This window comes from Artemia sp. Qi Xiang Cuo, chromosome 8 (genome assembly GCF_049724085.1).
Source record: "Artemia sp. Qi Xiang Cuo chromosome 8, ASM4972408v1, whole genome shotgun sequence".
Taxonomy (NCBI): Eukaryota; Metazoa; Arthropoda; class Branchiopoda; order Anostraca; family Artemiidae; genus Artemia; species Artemia sp. Qi Xiang Cuo.
In genome coordinates, this window is record NC_142801.1 from 57193959 (window position 1) to 57212353 (window position 18395).

Sequence of the window (18395 nt, forward strand, 5' to 3'; positions counted from 1 at the left end):
CCTTCTCAACTGCTACATACGGTTCTGTGTTCTTGTAGCGTTTAATGAATTTTGTATTTCGATTCCATGGGTGAAGGCGAAGAAGGTATATGGAAAACTTGAAATAATGACAAATAATTTATTTCTATCTATTTGAGCAAAAATCCTCCAAAGGGTACGCAATAAAGAATATGGGGCATCACAACGGTGTTGTACAGAGTTACGAGTGCTGCTCTACTAAGGCGAAGCTTTGCTTTAATAAATGAAGCATATGTAATGCAAATGCGGCGCTGAATATGAGATACTAGCAGCTGACAAGTATGCTTTACCCATCCCATTAGTATTGTGGCATACTGCTAAATATTGTATTAAAAAAAGAAGAAAGCTCTTCAGTAAAATTGTGAAAGCACAAACATTAGGTAAGACCTTGTAAAGCAAGATGATACCCTTTAAAGGCAAGTTAATTCCATTGACTTATTACTAGAATAAACATCAGATAATATTGAAAAGCATTACAATGCTCGGGCAGGTAACAACAATATACTACGCATCTAACAACAACAGTGGTAACAGAGGTAGCAATTCACAAAGATATTGGATGAGAGGGGGCAACTTTTTTCAATAAAAATAACAAAAAAAAGATATTTGCCAATGAAAATACAAAAAAAATATCAAAAACTGGGGGGGGGGGCCAAAAACTGCCACCATGGCAACAATGGTGAAGATCGTTCGGTTATATTTTTAGGCATGAACACAATGCCTATCTTCTTTGAACACCTAAAAAAAAATCAATACAGAAACTTTGTCAGCCATATGGATGAAAAAGCACCAGGAGCTTTTTGAGCCAGCGCCAGGAAAACATATGTTGTCTAGAGTTTATTATAAATTAATTCGTTATAGTTCTTTCACAAAAACTCAGGGTATTGGGACCATCTTTTATAATAATATGGTATGTCTCACATAAAAAAAAAATGCTTTCCAGTTTTTGAAAACAAAAGGGCCACGAAGAGAGACATTAAATATAGAGCCATAGGTACCATACATTAACATTTTCCTGATAGCATACCTGTTTGATAAGTAAATCTCCTATCACACTGAGCTTCAACAAGGCTCCAAATGAAAATTGAGGACGAATAGGACTTAGATGAAATAATTCCAAAGTTTTACTTTCTCTTTACTTTCTTCCTTTACTTTACTTTTACTTTCTCTTTAAAAGTTTTACTGTTATTCTTTTTTACTTTTCTGTGTCTAGAGGGGCAGATTGCCCTACAATCACTTTCAGTCCTTGAAGAGGACTCTCTATGTTCAATTCCTTGAATCAAATGAGCCCCCTTTCAAGTCCCTCGACCACAAATGCTATATGAAGAGGTCTGGTAAAAAAAAACTAATAAAGAAACATAAATTAACACATACGAGACACATCACTCTTTACTAGTCAATGCTAGGATGTTAACTCTGATTAGAAGGAAATTTTTACCTACTTTATTGAAGGGAACGCCATCTGAACGGAACAGGATAAAAAAAAGGATAAAGCTCCTCCTGAGCCATTGCTGGCACATAGGGCGTCGAGTTGACGTTTCAGTTGCTGGATGTTTTTACAGGGACAAGTAGCAAGCTTGTCGCCCAGACTTGCAGCAGCGAGGATCGAACCCTGGTGCTCCGTATTAGCAAGCAGAGCATAAATCCACGGTGCTACAACAGGTTCATGATGAACGGAACACTGTGCTGAAGGGAAAAACCCATGAACTAACATCCCTGATAGCGTACCTGTTTGACAAGTGAATCTTCATTCATACTACTATTAATCTCTTCTCATACAAAAAGTAAAGCCAAGAAATAGCCAGCTGACATCTCTCATAGCCAGCTGACACCCCATAAACTAACGGCCCTGAGAGCGTACCTGTTTGACAAGTGAATCTTCAATCTCATTGTTGTTAATCTCTTCTCGCGCCAGAAGTAGAGCCGAGAGATAGCCAGCTCTGCCATATAATACCTCGTCTGGAAGTTTAGTCCCAATTTTGTCGATATGATGGGAATTGGCTAGTTCCTTTAACCTAAAATGATAGGATATCATTATATATATATATATATATATATATATATATATATATATATATATATATATATATATATATATATATATATATATTATATATATATATATATATATATATATATATATATATATATATATATATATATATATATATATATATATATATATATATATATATATATATATATATATATATATATATATAGCAAACGTATTTCTAGGAAGAAAATAGTGAGAAAGTTTATAATAATTTAGAAGCAAAAGAACATTTACTATCAAAGAAGGAGCTGAAAAGACCAATAAGATCAGGAAATAACAAAACTGCAAGTCTTGGTAATGTGGTTAACACTTTATAAGAAAGATGATAAGAGTAGATGAAACAATTATACATGCATTAGATTTCGGTAGGAAATAAATTGCTTAGCATGATGATACTTATTATACTAAGACATGCTGTAGATGAAATGTTAAGATAAGAACAGCGTAGTTTTAAGAAAGGGGGAGGATGCGTTGACCAAGCTTTCCTGCTTAGATTAATAATTGAGAAGTTTTAAATCATCGGGCTCTTTTAGTCCTGAGTTTTACAGAATATGGTTTCAGTCAAAATATATAAAGCTTCAGCGGAGTTCCTATAATTATTTTAATTATATGCTATACCAGATGAGTGTGCTAAATGGATTGGTGCGAGTAATATTACTGCTATTACGGTAGCAACTGAGGTGGGTAGTTGGTTTAGACTCAGCATCTAGCCAGAGTTATATGTTAACGCCGTTTATGTAGACTACTTTAAAGGATGTTGTCCTAAGCAACCAGGCAAAGGCCAAGGGAGAACATGGAATCAGACGGCAAGATATAGCCCCCTTAGACATATATTATGCAGGTGATTTCAGTGCCCTAGGTAAAATCGTTAGCAAAATGAATGAATTTTTAAGGTTTGGAAAGTTCCCAAGAATTAGTATTTCTAAACATTTACTATTTTTTCGATATTTTATCATAGAATTCGCTTGTAATTTTTTTTTAGAGAGCAGAGGGGGTTCAGAAGCCTATCCCCTTCATCACAATAAAATTCTGCGCGTTCACCACTCCCTTTTCCCCTTTCATACAAAGTACAGAAAAAGTTTTCAGACTTAGTTGCCAGTGAGTCCGAAATTGAAAATAGTAGCCCAGAATTCACATTCAGAATGCAGCACAACGTACGCAAATTAGATGTCATGACACATACAACGTGAAAATCGGAGCATGCGTCATCTTCAAAAAATGTACTGCATGTATTCCAAATTTTCGTATTCAATCAAAACCTTTCTTTATTATTATCAAAACGGGGTTAAGAAATAAAAGAATATCGTTTGAAAAATATGGAGACTTGAATTACGCAAGCAATATTTATGCCAAGTAGAAAGCATGCTAAATAAACCATCGGAATTGGAGCTAAAGCCCTGTTTTTTTTTTTCGAAAACCTTCGTACCAATTCATCTTTCATCATTCCTGGTTAACCATGTTTCTCCAAGAATTAAGTTAAATAAAGAGAAACTTGCTCTAGTAGTAATTTCCAATAGTCCCAAACGAATTTAAATTAGATTGTACAGGTTAGGAAGGATTCCTTAATAAGACTAAATTTTCGAATAAAATCCACAACAGGAGAGCTAAATTAAAAAGCATTGAAATGATTTCTAAAACAAATAGTCCTGTAGCGACCGTTCATGAGTCACATACAAAATGTCATCGTATTTAGTGATAACACAGTGGTAACAACATACACTAAAAAATAAAAATAAAGTAATAGTGATGGCAGGCCTTGCTAAGAAAAAAAAGAGCTGTAAAGACTGGAACTTACTTGCCAATATAAAATTCAGATTTTTGTGTGTCTCCAAGACGATGATAAATAATAGCCCCCAGAGTGAATGGCCCAGCATCACCAGTAAGAAGGGGCAAATATTTCCCACGACAAAGGCCTACTGATCTTTCAACATATTTTCTTGCAGTCTGTAAAGAGATACTCAGATCGATTTAATTCTTTTTAGAAATTAAATAAATTGAAATTCTTACTAAGAACTAGAAGCAAGCTAAATTCATGAATGATTGAGAAAACATACAACATCACAATGCATCAAAATCCATCAGTAGAAAATTAAGTTTTTAATCTGTGTGTATGTGATATAAATAGTAGTGCAGCCAGAGAGACACTCTGCTTTGAAATGAAGAACTTGCACATGCTTTTCGATTATCTTCCTGCGGTTAACCCCCACATGAATATGTGTTCTATCCTCCCAAAAGGAACCCACAAAAAGGTACTAGTTAGAAACTACATGATTAAACGTACAAAAGGTAGGAAACGGGACAGGTAAGCATAGTTGAAAAACGAAACCATTAAAAACTTAAAATAAATACAAAGTGAGGATAATAGGATACATAGTCCTTACAAACGCAGAGCTGCTCTTAAATTCAATTGGTTTTTATAAAAGCACATAAACCCTGTATCATTCAATTTCCATGGGTAGAGGGAGCACAAGAGGGGCTTAGAATGGGTTGGTGAAAAAAAGAAGAAAAAAAAAAAATGAAATTCAAGCATACAAAGATGTCAAGCAAAAAAAAGAGAGAAAAAAAAAAAATCAAATCCTTTATCTGTTCCTGATGCCAAACTTCAACAGCTTTGAATAACTTCAACAGTGTTCAGTAACAATAGTTCTAGCCATCGAAATGGTGAACATTAAAAAAGAAGGTTCAGTTTCGGATACACCTCTGATTTAATACTGTAATAGATACAGTAGAGGTTCTGGCCTCTCTTGCGCCCGCAGCGAAATCTTGATTAGCACCCCCCCCCCCTGTATCCCCCAAAAATTTTCAGGCCAAATTAAAAAAAAAAATTGCGGATTCAATTTGCTTATACTTACTGCCGCCTGCGCCCTCTACTTTATTTTAATAAAAATTTAAATTTTCAAAATTACAAAATGATTATAACCATTAGATTATTTATTTAAAATTTTTGCACCCCTAAAATTTCTATACCCGAGGCAAGTGCCCCCTCTATTCCCTCTAAACCGCCTCTGAAAAGATACTGACAATTATCATCCCTAGGCACCTCCACAGAGCTTTTTTTGCGGGGGATGGGGCTATTTCGGAAAACCAATGTTGATGTAAACCGAAAGCATTATAAATATCAGGCGACATTTTTGGAGCAATTATTAAAATAATAAGCCTTTAGCAGGTCTGGAGCCCCTCTCCCTATACTGTATACTCGATGGCCACATCCCATTTGTAAAATATACTTCCCAGCCTATTGACACTACTGTATCAATACCATCGTTATTGTGTTGGTTTGGAGCCCCTCTACTTGATGGCCACATCCCATTTCTAAAATACATCTAAACTTCGATGTTTCTTACTTTTTGAATGACCTTTGAAATTACCGGAATTAGAAAAGAAATAAATGAAAGAAACATTCAATGTTGAGTAAGTCTGAAAAAAAACAACTGTTTTTTCACGAAATTTTTCTTGAAGCTAGGCCCATAGTGAATCCCACAGATAGCTTATGATCACTTCTCTTCACTAGCAGGCTTTGGACGGTAGATGTGATGTTGCTCCACTGCAACTCTCTTCAAGAGGTTTTGCGAATTTTCAGAGACCTCTAAGAAAAACACAGCTATTTTTTTTTACCGTCTCACAGAACACACCAAAATTTTGAAAGAGTAAAAAAATATAGGAAACTTTGTATAGGAAAAAGAAACCCTATTTTGCTAAAGAAATGCTAAGAAGAGTAGCCTAATAGCCTTATTGAAATGATGACCAAAATCTGTTGCTGTAATGAAACTATACCCCCTCTGATTTGGCTCTCGATCCGTTTATTATCTCTATAGCTTATTTTAAGAAAATAATGACATTTATCTCAATAGACATTTTTTGTTTTCCTGATGTAGATTTTTTTTTATGTATTTACAGTCTTTGTGATTTACCTCTAAGGCACCGCTTATTTTCGGTTTGGTTTCCATAAGATAATACAAGTATGCATAGCCAGCAACTCCAGTGTATACTGACCCATCAGTCCAATCTGTTCCATTTTCAAGATTCGACTCAAAAAGAGATAGAAGCTTTTCAGTGCCCTCAGAGATCTTGGTCTTAAATGAAGAGGAAATCTGCAAAATAATGAGACATAAGATTTATTTGAAATAATAAGCAAGCTTCACTAAAGAGAAATCCCTGAAAACTTACAACGCTAGAAATCCGGTTTTTGTTAGAAGCACTATCTTTTTTTCCCATATACCTTTCCTAAAATCCTACTTAGTTAGAGAAGTGGCTATGGAGCTCTACTCTAGGGTGAGCGTGTAGAAACATCTACGATTTTTTTTTATTCCCATTGTTCTAAGTTTCTACCAAAGAACAAAAGAAGGATTACTTTCCTGTAGTTAAGTGGTAAAAAAAAGGGGCTTTAATTTTACTGGTTTACATCTGTGATGCACTTTTGTAAGCTAATCACATTATTCCTTAAATGAAATCTAAAAAGGAAGCCAATAACCCATCTTTTGAAACCTGATTTGTTCATTAGTTTTTTTTTTGCATGAAATATTAAGCCACTAAAAAGAACCATAAGTTAAATTCCAGTTGATTGTTTCTTCTATAAGAAATTGTTAGCCAGTGAAAAAGAACAAAAGTTTTGAGTCACAAGATTTATTACAAGCAGTTCCTATGTCTCTCTGTGCTTACACCTTACTTTTTTTTTAAAGTTACAATCAAAATAGATATGGGTGCAAACATAGGTGAAAATATGTTTCATCTTTGGGAGAAGGGGTGTTATTGGAATATTTTTATGGGTAATTGAAAAAACACACAAGTAGGTCTACATTATTAGGTTCGATTTTTTCAATTTACATGGGGAGGGAGCCACTTAAACCCACCTTTAAAAAGGGAATCTCCCCAATCCCCTCCCCTTGCTTGGATGTAGGTGGTAGATTTTTCTTCTTTCTTCCTGTGTCCTTCTTATAGCATTCTTAACACATCAATTATTAGCTGATACTGGTAAATACAAGAAAGGAGAAAGTTCAGGCCTGTGTCTCCTCCAACTAATATCCTGTATTATTCATATATCCCCTGTTGCCTTTTCAAATTTTTGCCCCCTGCAGCTGGAGAAAAAACTTGCAGTTGCACTTTGGATGAAACTTAAGTATCTAATTTTTTATGAAAACAGACATAAAAGCTGTGTAAAATCCAATTTTTGTGGATTTCAAGGATAGAAAAGGTAATTGACTCCCAAAGACTCACATTATTTTTTTGTACAAGCTCTATTCTTTATAGCTAACTTCATTAATGGTTTAAATGTCTATTTACCATCACTTAAATGCAAGGGCATATACAACGCAGAAACCAAACTTATTAATCATCTATAGCATACCTGACATTTTCCAGATTCTGATACTTCAATATAATCTGATTGATTGGCGGTAAGCTTGGGAATTTGATGAATAAAGTACCTTTTGTCAGGTGAAATCTTCATTTTTGCAACCTAAAATTAAGATCGAAGTAATTTTTATAGCCTATAATAAACTGGCACATAACAGGATCATACAAATAATCATTTCAATTCTTTCTTCAAAGCCTGTAGTTTTACCTGATCAAGGGGTGAGATTGATCCCCTTTCCAGAAATATGTCAAATAACCTACTTATTAGTCCAAATTTTCTAAGAAGCATCCCCACCCATCAACTTCTTGGTTTCCAGGAGAATTAAGCCAAATAAAAAACAAGACCCAAGTTTCTGACACTTTCTTATCTGAAGGTTGCATGGGCTAATATTGGGGGTAGGGTCCTTATACCTTGCATGTGTAGAAGCAAACGTGCTCTGATTCCCACTAACAGTAGAAATTTTGTGTGAATATGTTTCTAATGTATCACCACAAACATATAAAAACATAATGAATAACTTTGTAAAACTAACTGTACATTTAAATGGGGTCTTGGGATTTTGGGACCCTTAAATATAAGAAAAAAAAATCTACTAGTTGTTCAGGATACAGAAAAAGTATTATTTATTGATATAAAAAAATAACATACATCAGGATATGGAGAATTTGCTATCCTAAGAGTGCTGTTGTCCCTTCTCGAAAAACTTAGAAAACTTAGGCATAGAAACTCACTTTTTGTTAATTAAAACAGCCTCCCATGGAACATTGTCTGACATATCACCACCCCCCAATAAATATGTGGAAGCACAAATTATGTGGACCTGGAGCGGTAAAATTCTACTTTAGCTACTTTTGGCTATCTTGCAAAGGACTTGGGTAAGGACAATGAAGATTTTAAGGATGGTCCTCCACTCTAAAGTATGTCCTGGGTAAATATTATGAAGGACCTGCCTCTACTCCTTCTCTCTATAGAAGGCCCTTAAACTTGCCTGTTTGGAAGATCTACCTATTGGAATTCTCACAGAACAACATTATAGCTTAATTTTCAGTTTTTAATTTCATTTTCTCTGGTTTTAGCTCTGAAAATGCAATTTCAGTTATTTGAGCAGAATTTTTTAGCCATATCAATGTTTTATTCCCAAAATTTAGGAAATGTATTTGCATATCTTTAAAACCTTATAAATTGGGAGTGAGCCAAGTTGTGAAGCTGAAAACAATTTTGTTGTAGGCTACTTCATTTAAGCAGAAGATCTATTTTGCAAGGTTTTACTTTTATAATGCATATATTTTTAAAGATCATCAAAGATCAGGCCCCTCTACAGGGAGAAGGAGTGGAGATAAGCACTCCAATATACCTTTCCTGGACATAATTTAGCCAGCGGAATAATACCTGAGTTTCATTTTCCTAACCTAACCCCTTTCTAAGATAATCAAAAGTAGAATTTTATAAAATTCTACTTTAGTTACTTTTGGCTATCTTGGAAAGGGGTTGGGTGAGGAAAATGAAACTTTCAGGGATGGATGTACATGCTAATGTATGTCCCGGGAAGGTACTTTGAAGTACCTACCTCCACTCACCCCCCTCTATATAATGGTAAATTACTGCACATTACTAGTTGTTTTAGTTCATATTTCATCCCATATTACTATCATAGTTATAAATCACTGCTTCCCTTACACAACTTCAGCTTTTAACCTTGTTCATTAAAATATATTCCAAAATCATATTTCCATTATAAGCCATTTAATTTTCTACCCATGCTGACTTTGGTTATGGTATAATGAAAGCGGGTCTGTGATGTCACAACTTTGTTTATCATAAGCCCTTAAGGGTTGCATGCCAGTGGCAAGTATAGATAACCCATTTAAACTGTACTATATAGGGAAAGGATTTGATCATAGATAGACCAGTTAAAATAAACAAATCGTTTTTAGAGGACAAATTATGTCATGGGAAGATGTTTTGAAATCCCCCTTCTACCCAAACTCAAAATTTTCTAAAATTCTACTTTAGAAGCTTTTAAAATATTTCTAAAGCACTAAAAGATAGAGTGCTAAAAACATCAGAATCGACTTCAGAGGACGAGTTATATCAAGGGAAGAGGTTTTTGAAATCCCCATTCCTCCAAACTCAACATTTTCCAAAATTCTACTTCAGAAGCTTTTTTAAATATTTGTAAAGCACTAAGACATAGAGCGCTACAAACATCAGAATCGACTTTAGAGGACAATTTATATCATGGGAAGATGTTTTTGAAACCCCATTTCCCCCAAACTCAAAATTTTCAAATATTATACATTAGAAGCCTTTTTAAATAATTCTAAAGTACTAGTAGATACAGTGCTACAAATATCAGAATCGACTTTAGAGGACAAATTATATTATGGGAAGATGTTTTTGAAATCCCCCGTCCCCCCAAACTCAAAATTTTCCAAAATTCTACTTTAGAAGCTTTTTTAAATATTTATAAAGCGCTAAGACATAGAGCGATACAAACATCAGAATCAACTTTAGAGGACAAATCATGTTATGGGAAGATGTTCTTGAAATCCCCCTTTCGCCCAAACTCAAAATTTTCCTAAATTCTACTTTAGAAGCTTTTTTAAATTTTTGTAAAGCGCTAAGACATAGAGCGCTACAAACATCAGAATCGACTTTAGAGGACAATTTATGTCATGGGAAGATGTTTTTGAAATCCCCCTTCCCCCCCAAACTCAAAATTTTCCAAAATTCTACTTTAGAAGCTTTTTTAAATATTTGTAAAGCACTAAGACATAGAGCGCTACAAACATCAGAATCGACTTTAGAGGACAATTTATGTTATGGGAAGATGTTTTTTATGTCATGGGAAGATGTTTTTGAAATACCCATTACCCATTGAAATTTTGACAAAACAACATTTTACCTTAATTTTCAGTTATCAGTTGCTTTTTCTCTGGCTTTAGTTCTGAAAACGCAATTTCAGTTATTTGAGCAGAATTTTAAGCCATATCAAATGTTTATTTCCAAAATTTAGGAAATGTATTTGCATATATTCAAAACCTTATAAATTGGGACTGAGCAAAGTTTTGAAGCTGAAAACAATTTTGTTGTACTTCATTTAAGCAGAAGATCTATTTTGCAAGGTTCCATTGCTATAACTCACACATTTTTAAAGGCCATTCAAACTTTTTTGAAATCCCCTTTACCATTCATCCCATTCCCCCTTCATACTCTAAAATCTGGTTGATAATTTGAAATTTGAAAAGCCTTATTTTCCACGGGGTTATTTTTTTTTGGGGGGGGGGGGATTTTCCGTGAGGATATTTCCCGTGGGGGGGGGGGGGGTATTTTCCGCGGGGAGGTAGTTTCCGGGGGGATTTTCCGGCGGGTATTCGCAAAGAATCACAAATTTTATGGTATGAGTTTTATTTAAAGCTTTGACTTTTAGGGGTTGTTTCCCCCTTTTACGAAACTCAGACAAATTTTTTAGACAGGCAAATTATCAACAAGATTTTAGAGTATGATTCCAGTGCAACACGTTGCAACGAAATGGTCAGCTTAGATTAGTATAAGCAGGGGCACTGCAAGCAGGTTGCTCACCACCGCCCCGCCCTCCCCCCCCCCCTGCTATCAAATCCTCTTGCAGCTAACCTTTGCACCCTCAAAAGAAAATTTTTATACAAGTTCCAGCATTTTTAACACATTTCAACTCGTGGATGTTAAAAAGAAAAGCACAATTTTTCAATATTATAGGATCAAGCTATTTGAATATGTTTTATGTGGTTACCCAACTCAAAATGTTAAGGGGTTTCCAAAAAAATAATCGAAACAAATATAGATTATTTGGTACTTGTGCATTATAAATAACCCATCACTATAGACTGTACAAGGAAACCAGAAAAACGGGCATTTGTTAGACAAATGGATCGCAAAGAGTGATTTCTTATTGCGTTTACAATATTTAAACTGTTGTTTTTTTTTGGGTTTAGGGAGGGAAAAATGTACCTAGGTTAGGTTAGGTATTTAATATATGCTATGATTTACCCCCCACCCCCTAATGTGCAAATATTATAGCCCAAATTCGTTTCTAAACTTTTATTTCATTAGCAGTAACCAAACTTAACTTCTTTCGTGTATAGTGGTGGGTTATTTATAATGCACAAGTACCGATTATTCTATAGTTAAATATTTACTTCCGCCCCCTCTCTCCCCCTCCCTATTTACACTTCAATAACATCTCGTAGCTTCAAGAATGAAGATTGCCTACACTAAACTATTTGTAAAAAAAACATTTGAATTGCTTTAAGAACAAATGGGGTTAGATACCGTAAATTGCCAAATTTTCTGTTACAACATTTTAAAAATTAATTAGTAAATAATACCCATAAAAAACAAATTAATTGTGGTTATAAAGCTCCGATATATGTTTCATGAAATGGTGCATTCTTGAGGAGATTGAATATTTTTTTTAAATAGTGCTCAGACAGATATCCTTCCATATGTTCTTCTCTTCTGCCATGTTTGGGTATATTGTCTCAAACTTTACGCCAGTGTCTTTTGATGTTTTGTGTGTGAGCACCTGTTGCAGGGTCAACAACATTTATGCTGTGGTTGACATGTAAATGCTGATAGCCCTGGCTAGCCAGGCAATTATAGGCCCTCCAACAGTCACTGATAATTGTTGTCCCTGGTAAGATTTAGTTTTGGATAATTCCCAATAACGTGGCACAACTTCTATCCAGCATATAAACCATGAATGAATTACCAGTTCCTCACTCTATTCCACCAAATACCCAAGCACCCACGACAATCCAACCACAATTATATTTATGCTTCCCAAAATTGGCTTCATCTATCTCAATAATGACTCCTTCTCCTCCCAAAGGAGCGGAGTTTGAATGATATATATTCATTCAAACCTCTCTGTAGAGCTGGTTCCAATCCACAAACGTTTTTTTTATAACAAGTAATATTGTTGATCATGAAATCATCCTTGGAGGCGGTATTTGAAGCCAAATCATCAAAAAACAGAAATTTTCTAGCAGAGAAAGGTGTGAACCAGCCATCCATGTTTTGTCATAGATCGATTTTGAAAAATTACACTTTACCTGAGAATATTTGCGGCCACCTCAGATAGGTATAAGCCTAGATTTCTGGCAACAGAACAAATTTCTATATTTTACACAAATCCGGCCACAGTTATCACAATTCCTGCTTCTCAATAAAAAGCCATGGTTATAATACAACTCTAAGACTGCCTCAACAGTAGAAAATTGAATGATACCACCACATAAATTTATTTCACAAAAATTACAAGACATATTTCAATAATTGTCATTTACAGACTGAAGCTATTACTTGTAATATCAATTGCAGCTTTCATAGTTGTTTCATTGTTAAACAGTGGGAATAGTCAAACAAAGATAACAGTGAATTGGGTTATGAATATATTGGAAAGATAGGTCAACTTAGTATCCTTTTTTCCTGCATCTGAAATAGTTGCTTCTTAACAGATGCAAATATTCTAGTGTTGAGCCTATATGGTTGACCCAACAATTCAGCTTGTTTAGTCCCAGGTGGCATAAATTTAACTTTGGCAGAAGCCGTAATGCTTCCAGGTCGGCACTGATGTTTGTTCAAAAAAAACTTAAATGAAAGATTACATTTACTTTATACAAGGATGTTTTTTTTTTTTTTTTTTTTTAGTTAACAGCATTTCCAGATACCTTGCTATTCTTCTGTAATTTTTTATTGGCCCTATTAACTAGTATTAATTATTTTCTGCCTTCAAACTACCCAAATACTTTACCCCCCGGGGAAAATACCCCCCCCCCATGGAAACAAAGGCTAGAATTTTACAAAATTTTGAGTTTGGGGCAAAGGGGGATTTCAAAAACATCCTCCCATGACATAAATTGTCCTCTAAAGTTGATCCTGATATTTATAGTGCTCTATCTATTAGTGCTTTATAAATATTTAAAAAGCTTCTACAGGATAATTTTGGAAAATTTTGAGTTTGGGGGGGAAGGGTGATTTCAAGGACGTCTTCGCATAACATAGTTTGTCCTCTAAAGTTGATTCTGATGTTTGTAATGCTCTATGTCTTAGCGCTTTAGAAATATTTAAAAAGCTTCTAAAGTAAAAATTTGGAAAATTTTGAGTTTGGGGGGAAGGGGGATTTCAAAAACATCTTTCCATAACATAATTTGTCCTCTGAAGTCGATTGTGATGTTTTTAGCGCTCTATCTATTAGTGATTTAGAAATATTTAAAAAAGCTTCTAAAGTAGAATTTTGGAAAATTTTGAGTTTGGGGGGAAGGGGGATTTCAAGAACATCTTCCCATAACATAATTTGTCCTTTAAAGTTGATTCTGATGTTTGTAATGCTCTATGTCTTAGCGCTTTAGAAATATTTAAAAAAGCTTTGAAAGTAAAATTTTGAGTTTGGGGGGAAGGGGGATTTCAAAAACATCTTCCCATGACATAAATTGTCCTCTAAAGTCAATTCTGATGTTTGTAGCGCTCTATGTCTTATCGCTTTAAAAATATTTAAAAAAGCTTCTGAAGTAGAATTTTGGAAAATTTTGAGTTTGGGGGGACGGGGGATTTCAAAAACATCTTCCCATAACATAAATTGTCCTCTAAAGTCAAATCTGATGTTTGTAGTGCTTTATGTCTTAGCGCTTTACAAAGATTTAAAAAGCTTCTGAAGTAGAATTTTGGAATATTTTGAGTTTTGGGGAAAGGGGGATTTCAAGAATATCTTCCCATGACATAAATTGTCCTCTAAAGTTGATTCTGATGTTTGTAATGCCCTATGTCTTAGCGCTTTAGAAATATTAAAAAAATCTTCTAAAGTAAAATTTTGGAAAATTTTGAGTTTGGGGGGAAGGGGGATTTAATGAATATCTTCCCATGACATAAATTGTCCTCTAAGGTCGATTCTGAAGTTTGTAATACTCTATCTATTAGCACTTTATAAATATTTAAAAATTTTTACACAATCGAAATTTGGAAAATTTAGAGTTTAGGGAGAAGGGAGATTTAGAAAAACTCTCTCCCTAAAATAAATTGTCCTCTAAAGTCGATTCTGATATTTGTAGTGCTATATCTACTAGTGCTTTAGAAATATTTAAAAAGCTTCTAAAGTATAATTTTGGAAAATTTTGAGTTTTGGTGGAAGGGGGATTTCAAGAACATCTTCCCATAACATAATTTGTCCTCTATAGTCGATTATGATTTTTGTAGTGCTCTATGTATTATCACTTTATAAATATTTAAAAAATCTTCCACAATAGAATTTTGGAATATTTTTAGTGTGTGGGGACGGGAGATTTCAAAAACCTATTCCCATGACATAATTTGTCTTCTAAAATTGATTCTGATGTTTGTAGCACTCTATGTCTTAGCGCTTTACAAATACTTAAAACATCTTCTAAAATAGAATTTTGGAAAATTTTGAGTTTGGGGGGAAGGGGGATTTCAAAAACATCTACCCATAACATAATTTGTCCTCTGAAGTCGATTCTGATATTTTTAGCGCTCTATCTATTAGTGCTTTAGAAATATTTAAAAAGCTTCTAAAGTAGAATTTTGGAAATTTTTGAGTTTGGGGAGAAGGGGGATTTCAAAAACATCTTCCCATAACAGGATTTGTCCTCTCAAGTTGATTCTGATGTTTGTAGTGCTCTATGTCTTAGTGCTTTAGAAATATTTAAAAAAGCTTCTAAAGTAAAATTTTGGAAAATTTTGAGTTGGGGTGAAGGGAGATTTCAAAAACATCTTCCCATAATATAATTTGTCCTCTGAAGTCGATTCTGATATTTTTAGCGCTCTATCTATTAGTGCTTTAGAAATATTTAAAAAGCTTCTAAAGTAGAATTTTGGAAAATTTTGAGTTTGGGGCAAAGGGGGATTTCAAAAACATCTTCCCATGACATAAATTGTCCTCTAAAGTTGATCCTGATATTTATAGTGCTCTATCTATTAGTGCTTTAGAAATATTTAAAAAGCTTCTAAAGGAGAATTTTGGAAAATTTTGAGTTTGGGGGGAAGGGGGATTTCAAGGACGTCTTCGCATAACATAATTTTTCCTCTAAAGCTGATTCTGATACTTGTAATGCTCTATGTCTTAGCGCTTTACAAATATATAAAAAAAGCTTCTAAAGTAAAATTTTGTAAACTATTGAGTTTGAGGGGAAGGGGGATTTCAAAAACCTCTTCCCATAATATAATTTTTCCTCTGAAGTCGATTCTGATTTTTGTAGCGCTCTTAGTGCTTTATAAATATTTAAAAAGCTTCTAAAGTAAAATTTTGGAAAGTTTTTATTTTGGGGAGAAGAGGGATTTCATAAACATCTTCCCATAACATAATTTCTCCTCTAAAGTTGATTCTGATGTTTGTAATGTTCTATGTCTAAGTGCTTTAGAAATATTTAAAAAAGCTTTGTAAGTAAAATTTTGAGTTTGGGGGGAAGGGGGATTTCAAAAAGATCTTCCCATGACATAAATTGTCCTCTAAAGTCAATTCTGATGTTTTTAGCGCTCTATGTCTTATCACTTTAAAAATATTTAAAAAAGCTTCTTAAGTAGAATTTTGGAAAATTTTGAGTTTGGGGGGAAGGAGGATTTCAAAAACATCTTCCCATGACATAAATTGTCCTCTTAAGTCAATTCTGATGTTTGTAGTGCTCTATGTCTTAGTGCTTTACAAAGATTTAAAAAAGCTTCTGAAGTAGAATTTTGGAATATTTTGAGTTTTGGGGAAAGGGGGATTTCAAGAATATCTTCCCATGACATAAATTGTCCTCTAAAGTTGATTCTGATGTTTGTAATGCCCTATGTCTTAGCGCTTTAGAAATATTAAAAAAATCTTCTAAAGTAAAATTTTGGAAAATTTTGAGTTTGGGGGGAAGGGGGATTTAATGAATATCTTCCCATAACATAATTTGTTCTCTAAAGTTGATTCTGATATTTGTAGCGCTCTATGTCTTAGCGCTTTAGAAATATTTAAAAAAGCTTCTAAAGTAAAATTTTGGAAAATTTAGAGTTTGGGGGGAAGGGGGATTTCAATAACATCTTCCCATAATATAATTTGTCCTCTGAAGTCGATTCTGATATTTGTAGTGCTCTATCTATTAGTGATTTAGAAATATTTAAAAAGCTTCTAAAGTAGAATTTTGGAACATTTTGAGTTTGGGGGGAAGGGGGATTTCAAGAAAATCATCCCATAACATAATTTGGCCTCTAAAGTTGATTCTGATGTTTGTAATGCTCTATGTCTTAGCGCTTTATAAATATTTAAAAAAGCTTCTACAGTAAAATTTTGAGTTTGGGGGGAAGGGGGATTTCAAGAACAACTTCCCACAACATAATTTGTCCTCTAAAGTGGATTCTGATGTCTGTGGAGCTCTATGTCTTAGCGTTTTAGAAATATTTAAAAAAGCTTCTAAAATAAAATTTTTGAAAATTTTGAGTTTGGGGGGAAGAGGGATTTCAGATACATCTTCCCCTAACATAATTTCTCCTATGAAGTTGATTCTGATATTTGTAGTACTCTATACATTAGTGCCTTATGAATGTTTAGAAAGGCTTGTGAAGTAGAATATTGGAAATTTTTGAGTTTGGGGGGAAGGAGAATTTCAAGAACATCTTCCCATAACAGGATTTGTCCTCTAAAGTTGATTCTGATGTTTGTAGTGCTCTATGTCTTAGTGCTTTAGAAACATTTAAAAAAGCTTCTAAAGTAAAATTTTGGAAAATTTTGAGTTGGGGTGAAGGGAGATTTCAAAAACATCTTCCCATAATATAATTTTTCCTCTGAAGTCGATTCTGATGTTTTTAGCGCTCTATCTATTAGTACTTTAGAAATATTTAAAAAGCTTCTAAAGTAGAATTTTGGAAAATTTTGAGTTTGGGGCAAAGTGGGATTTCAATAACTTCTTCCCATGACATAACTTGTCCTCTGAAGTCTATTCTGATGTTTGTAGTTCTTTATGTCTTAGCGCTTTAGAAATATTAAAAAAAGCTTCTAAAGTAGAATTTTGGAAAATTTTGAGTTTGGGGGGAAGGGGGATTTCAAGAACATCTTCCCGTGATATAACGTGTCCTCTAAAGTCGATTCTGATGTTTTTACATTGGCTCCAACTTTGCTCCCCCTCCAGGATTTTGGCGAAAGTAGGCTACACCACTGGCTAAAAGAAGGCTGAATTGTATATAAATTGATCCATTGTGCTGATATAGTCTATAATAAGGTTAGACTAAACAAAAATAACTCTTTTCTTTTAGGCCAACCTGTAATGAGTCCTCTATTTAAAAACTTTTTCCAATAAAACAAAACACAAAGCAGGTATTATTATTTCATATTTGCTTGCGTTTTTAGTGCCACAGAATGACAGTATTAGTTCTGGCATTAGGGCCAGTAGAAATTGAGGGTTAAAAGGGCGATTTTCGCTCGAAAGAGTTAGAGTTTAGCCCAAAAATTTAAAGTTGAGAAAGTTCAAAATTAACTAAAATAAAGTTAAAGCTCAAGTCCAAAATTCATTACACGTACGAATAACACAACTTGCTCCGCCCCTTACACTGTTCTGATTATTATCATGTCTTCTTCCTCTATTTAAACAGCAGGTGGGCTTTTCAGTGATACTATTTAGCCCTTTTCCTTTTGCTTCACTCTGTGGGCTACAGAGCTAGTGGCTTGATTACCTCATGATTATTAGATATTTTCAGATATCTTTCAGTAGATCTTTTGACTCTAGGAGTTCAATTATGAGTTGATAAATGTCGATTTCTATGCTCTGTGTGCAGGTATAGTTGGCTAGGCTCTAGGCTGATAGTGAGATTTAGTGGTGTTTGAAGCATTTTAACAGTTTGCAAAGCAAGGTATGTTGTGCAAACGTCAGCATATTACATTCAAATAGGCAATGGTCAATTGTTTCATTATTCATATTACAATGCCTGCAAAGAGGGGACGGGGGAATTGAACCA

At 34.1% G+C, this 18395-nt stretch overlaps 1 protein-coding gene across 1 annotated transcript in view; it reads right to left on the reverse strand.

The window, feature by feature from the left end:
* LOC148949599 (glutathione S-transferase LANCL1) overlaps positions 1-18090 on the reverse strand; it is a 97428-nt gene extending 79338 nt beyond the window's left edge. Inside the window, exons 1-5 of the mRNA XM_089093029.1 lie at positions 17990-18090; positions 7419-7529; positions 5986-6165; positions 3870-4018; positions 1880-2033 (exon numbers count right to left, since the gene is read on the reverse strand). Coding sequence (XP_088949155.1) covers positions 1880-2033; positions 3870-4018; positions 5986-6165; positions 7419-7520 — 585 coding nt within the window. The 5' untranslated portion in view covers positions 7521-7529; positions 17990-18090. The remainder of the gene's footprint in view (positions 1-1879; positions 2034-3869; positions 4019-5985; positions 6166-7418; positions 7530-17989) is intronic.
* Positions 18091-18395: the final 305 nt, after the last annotated feature.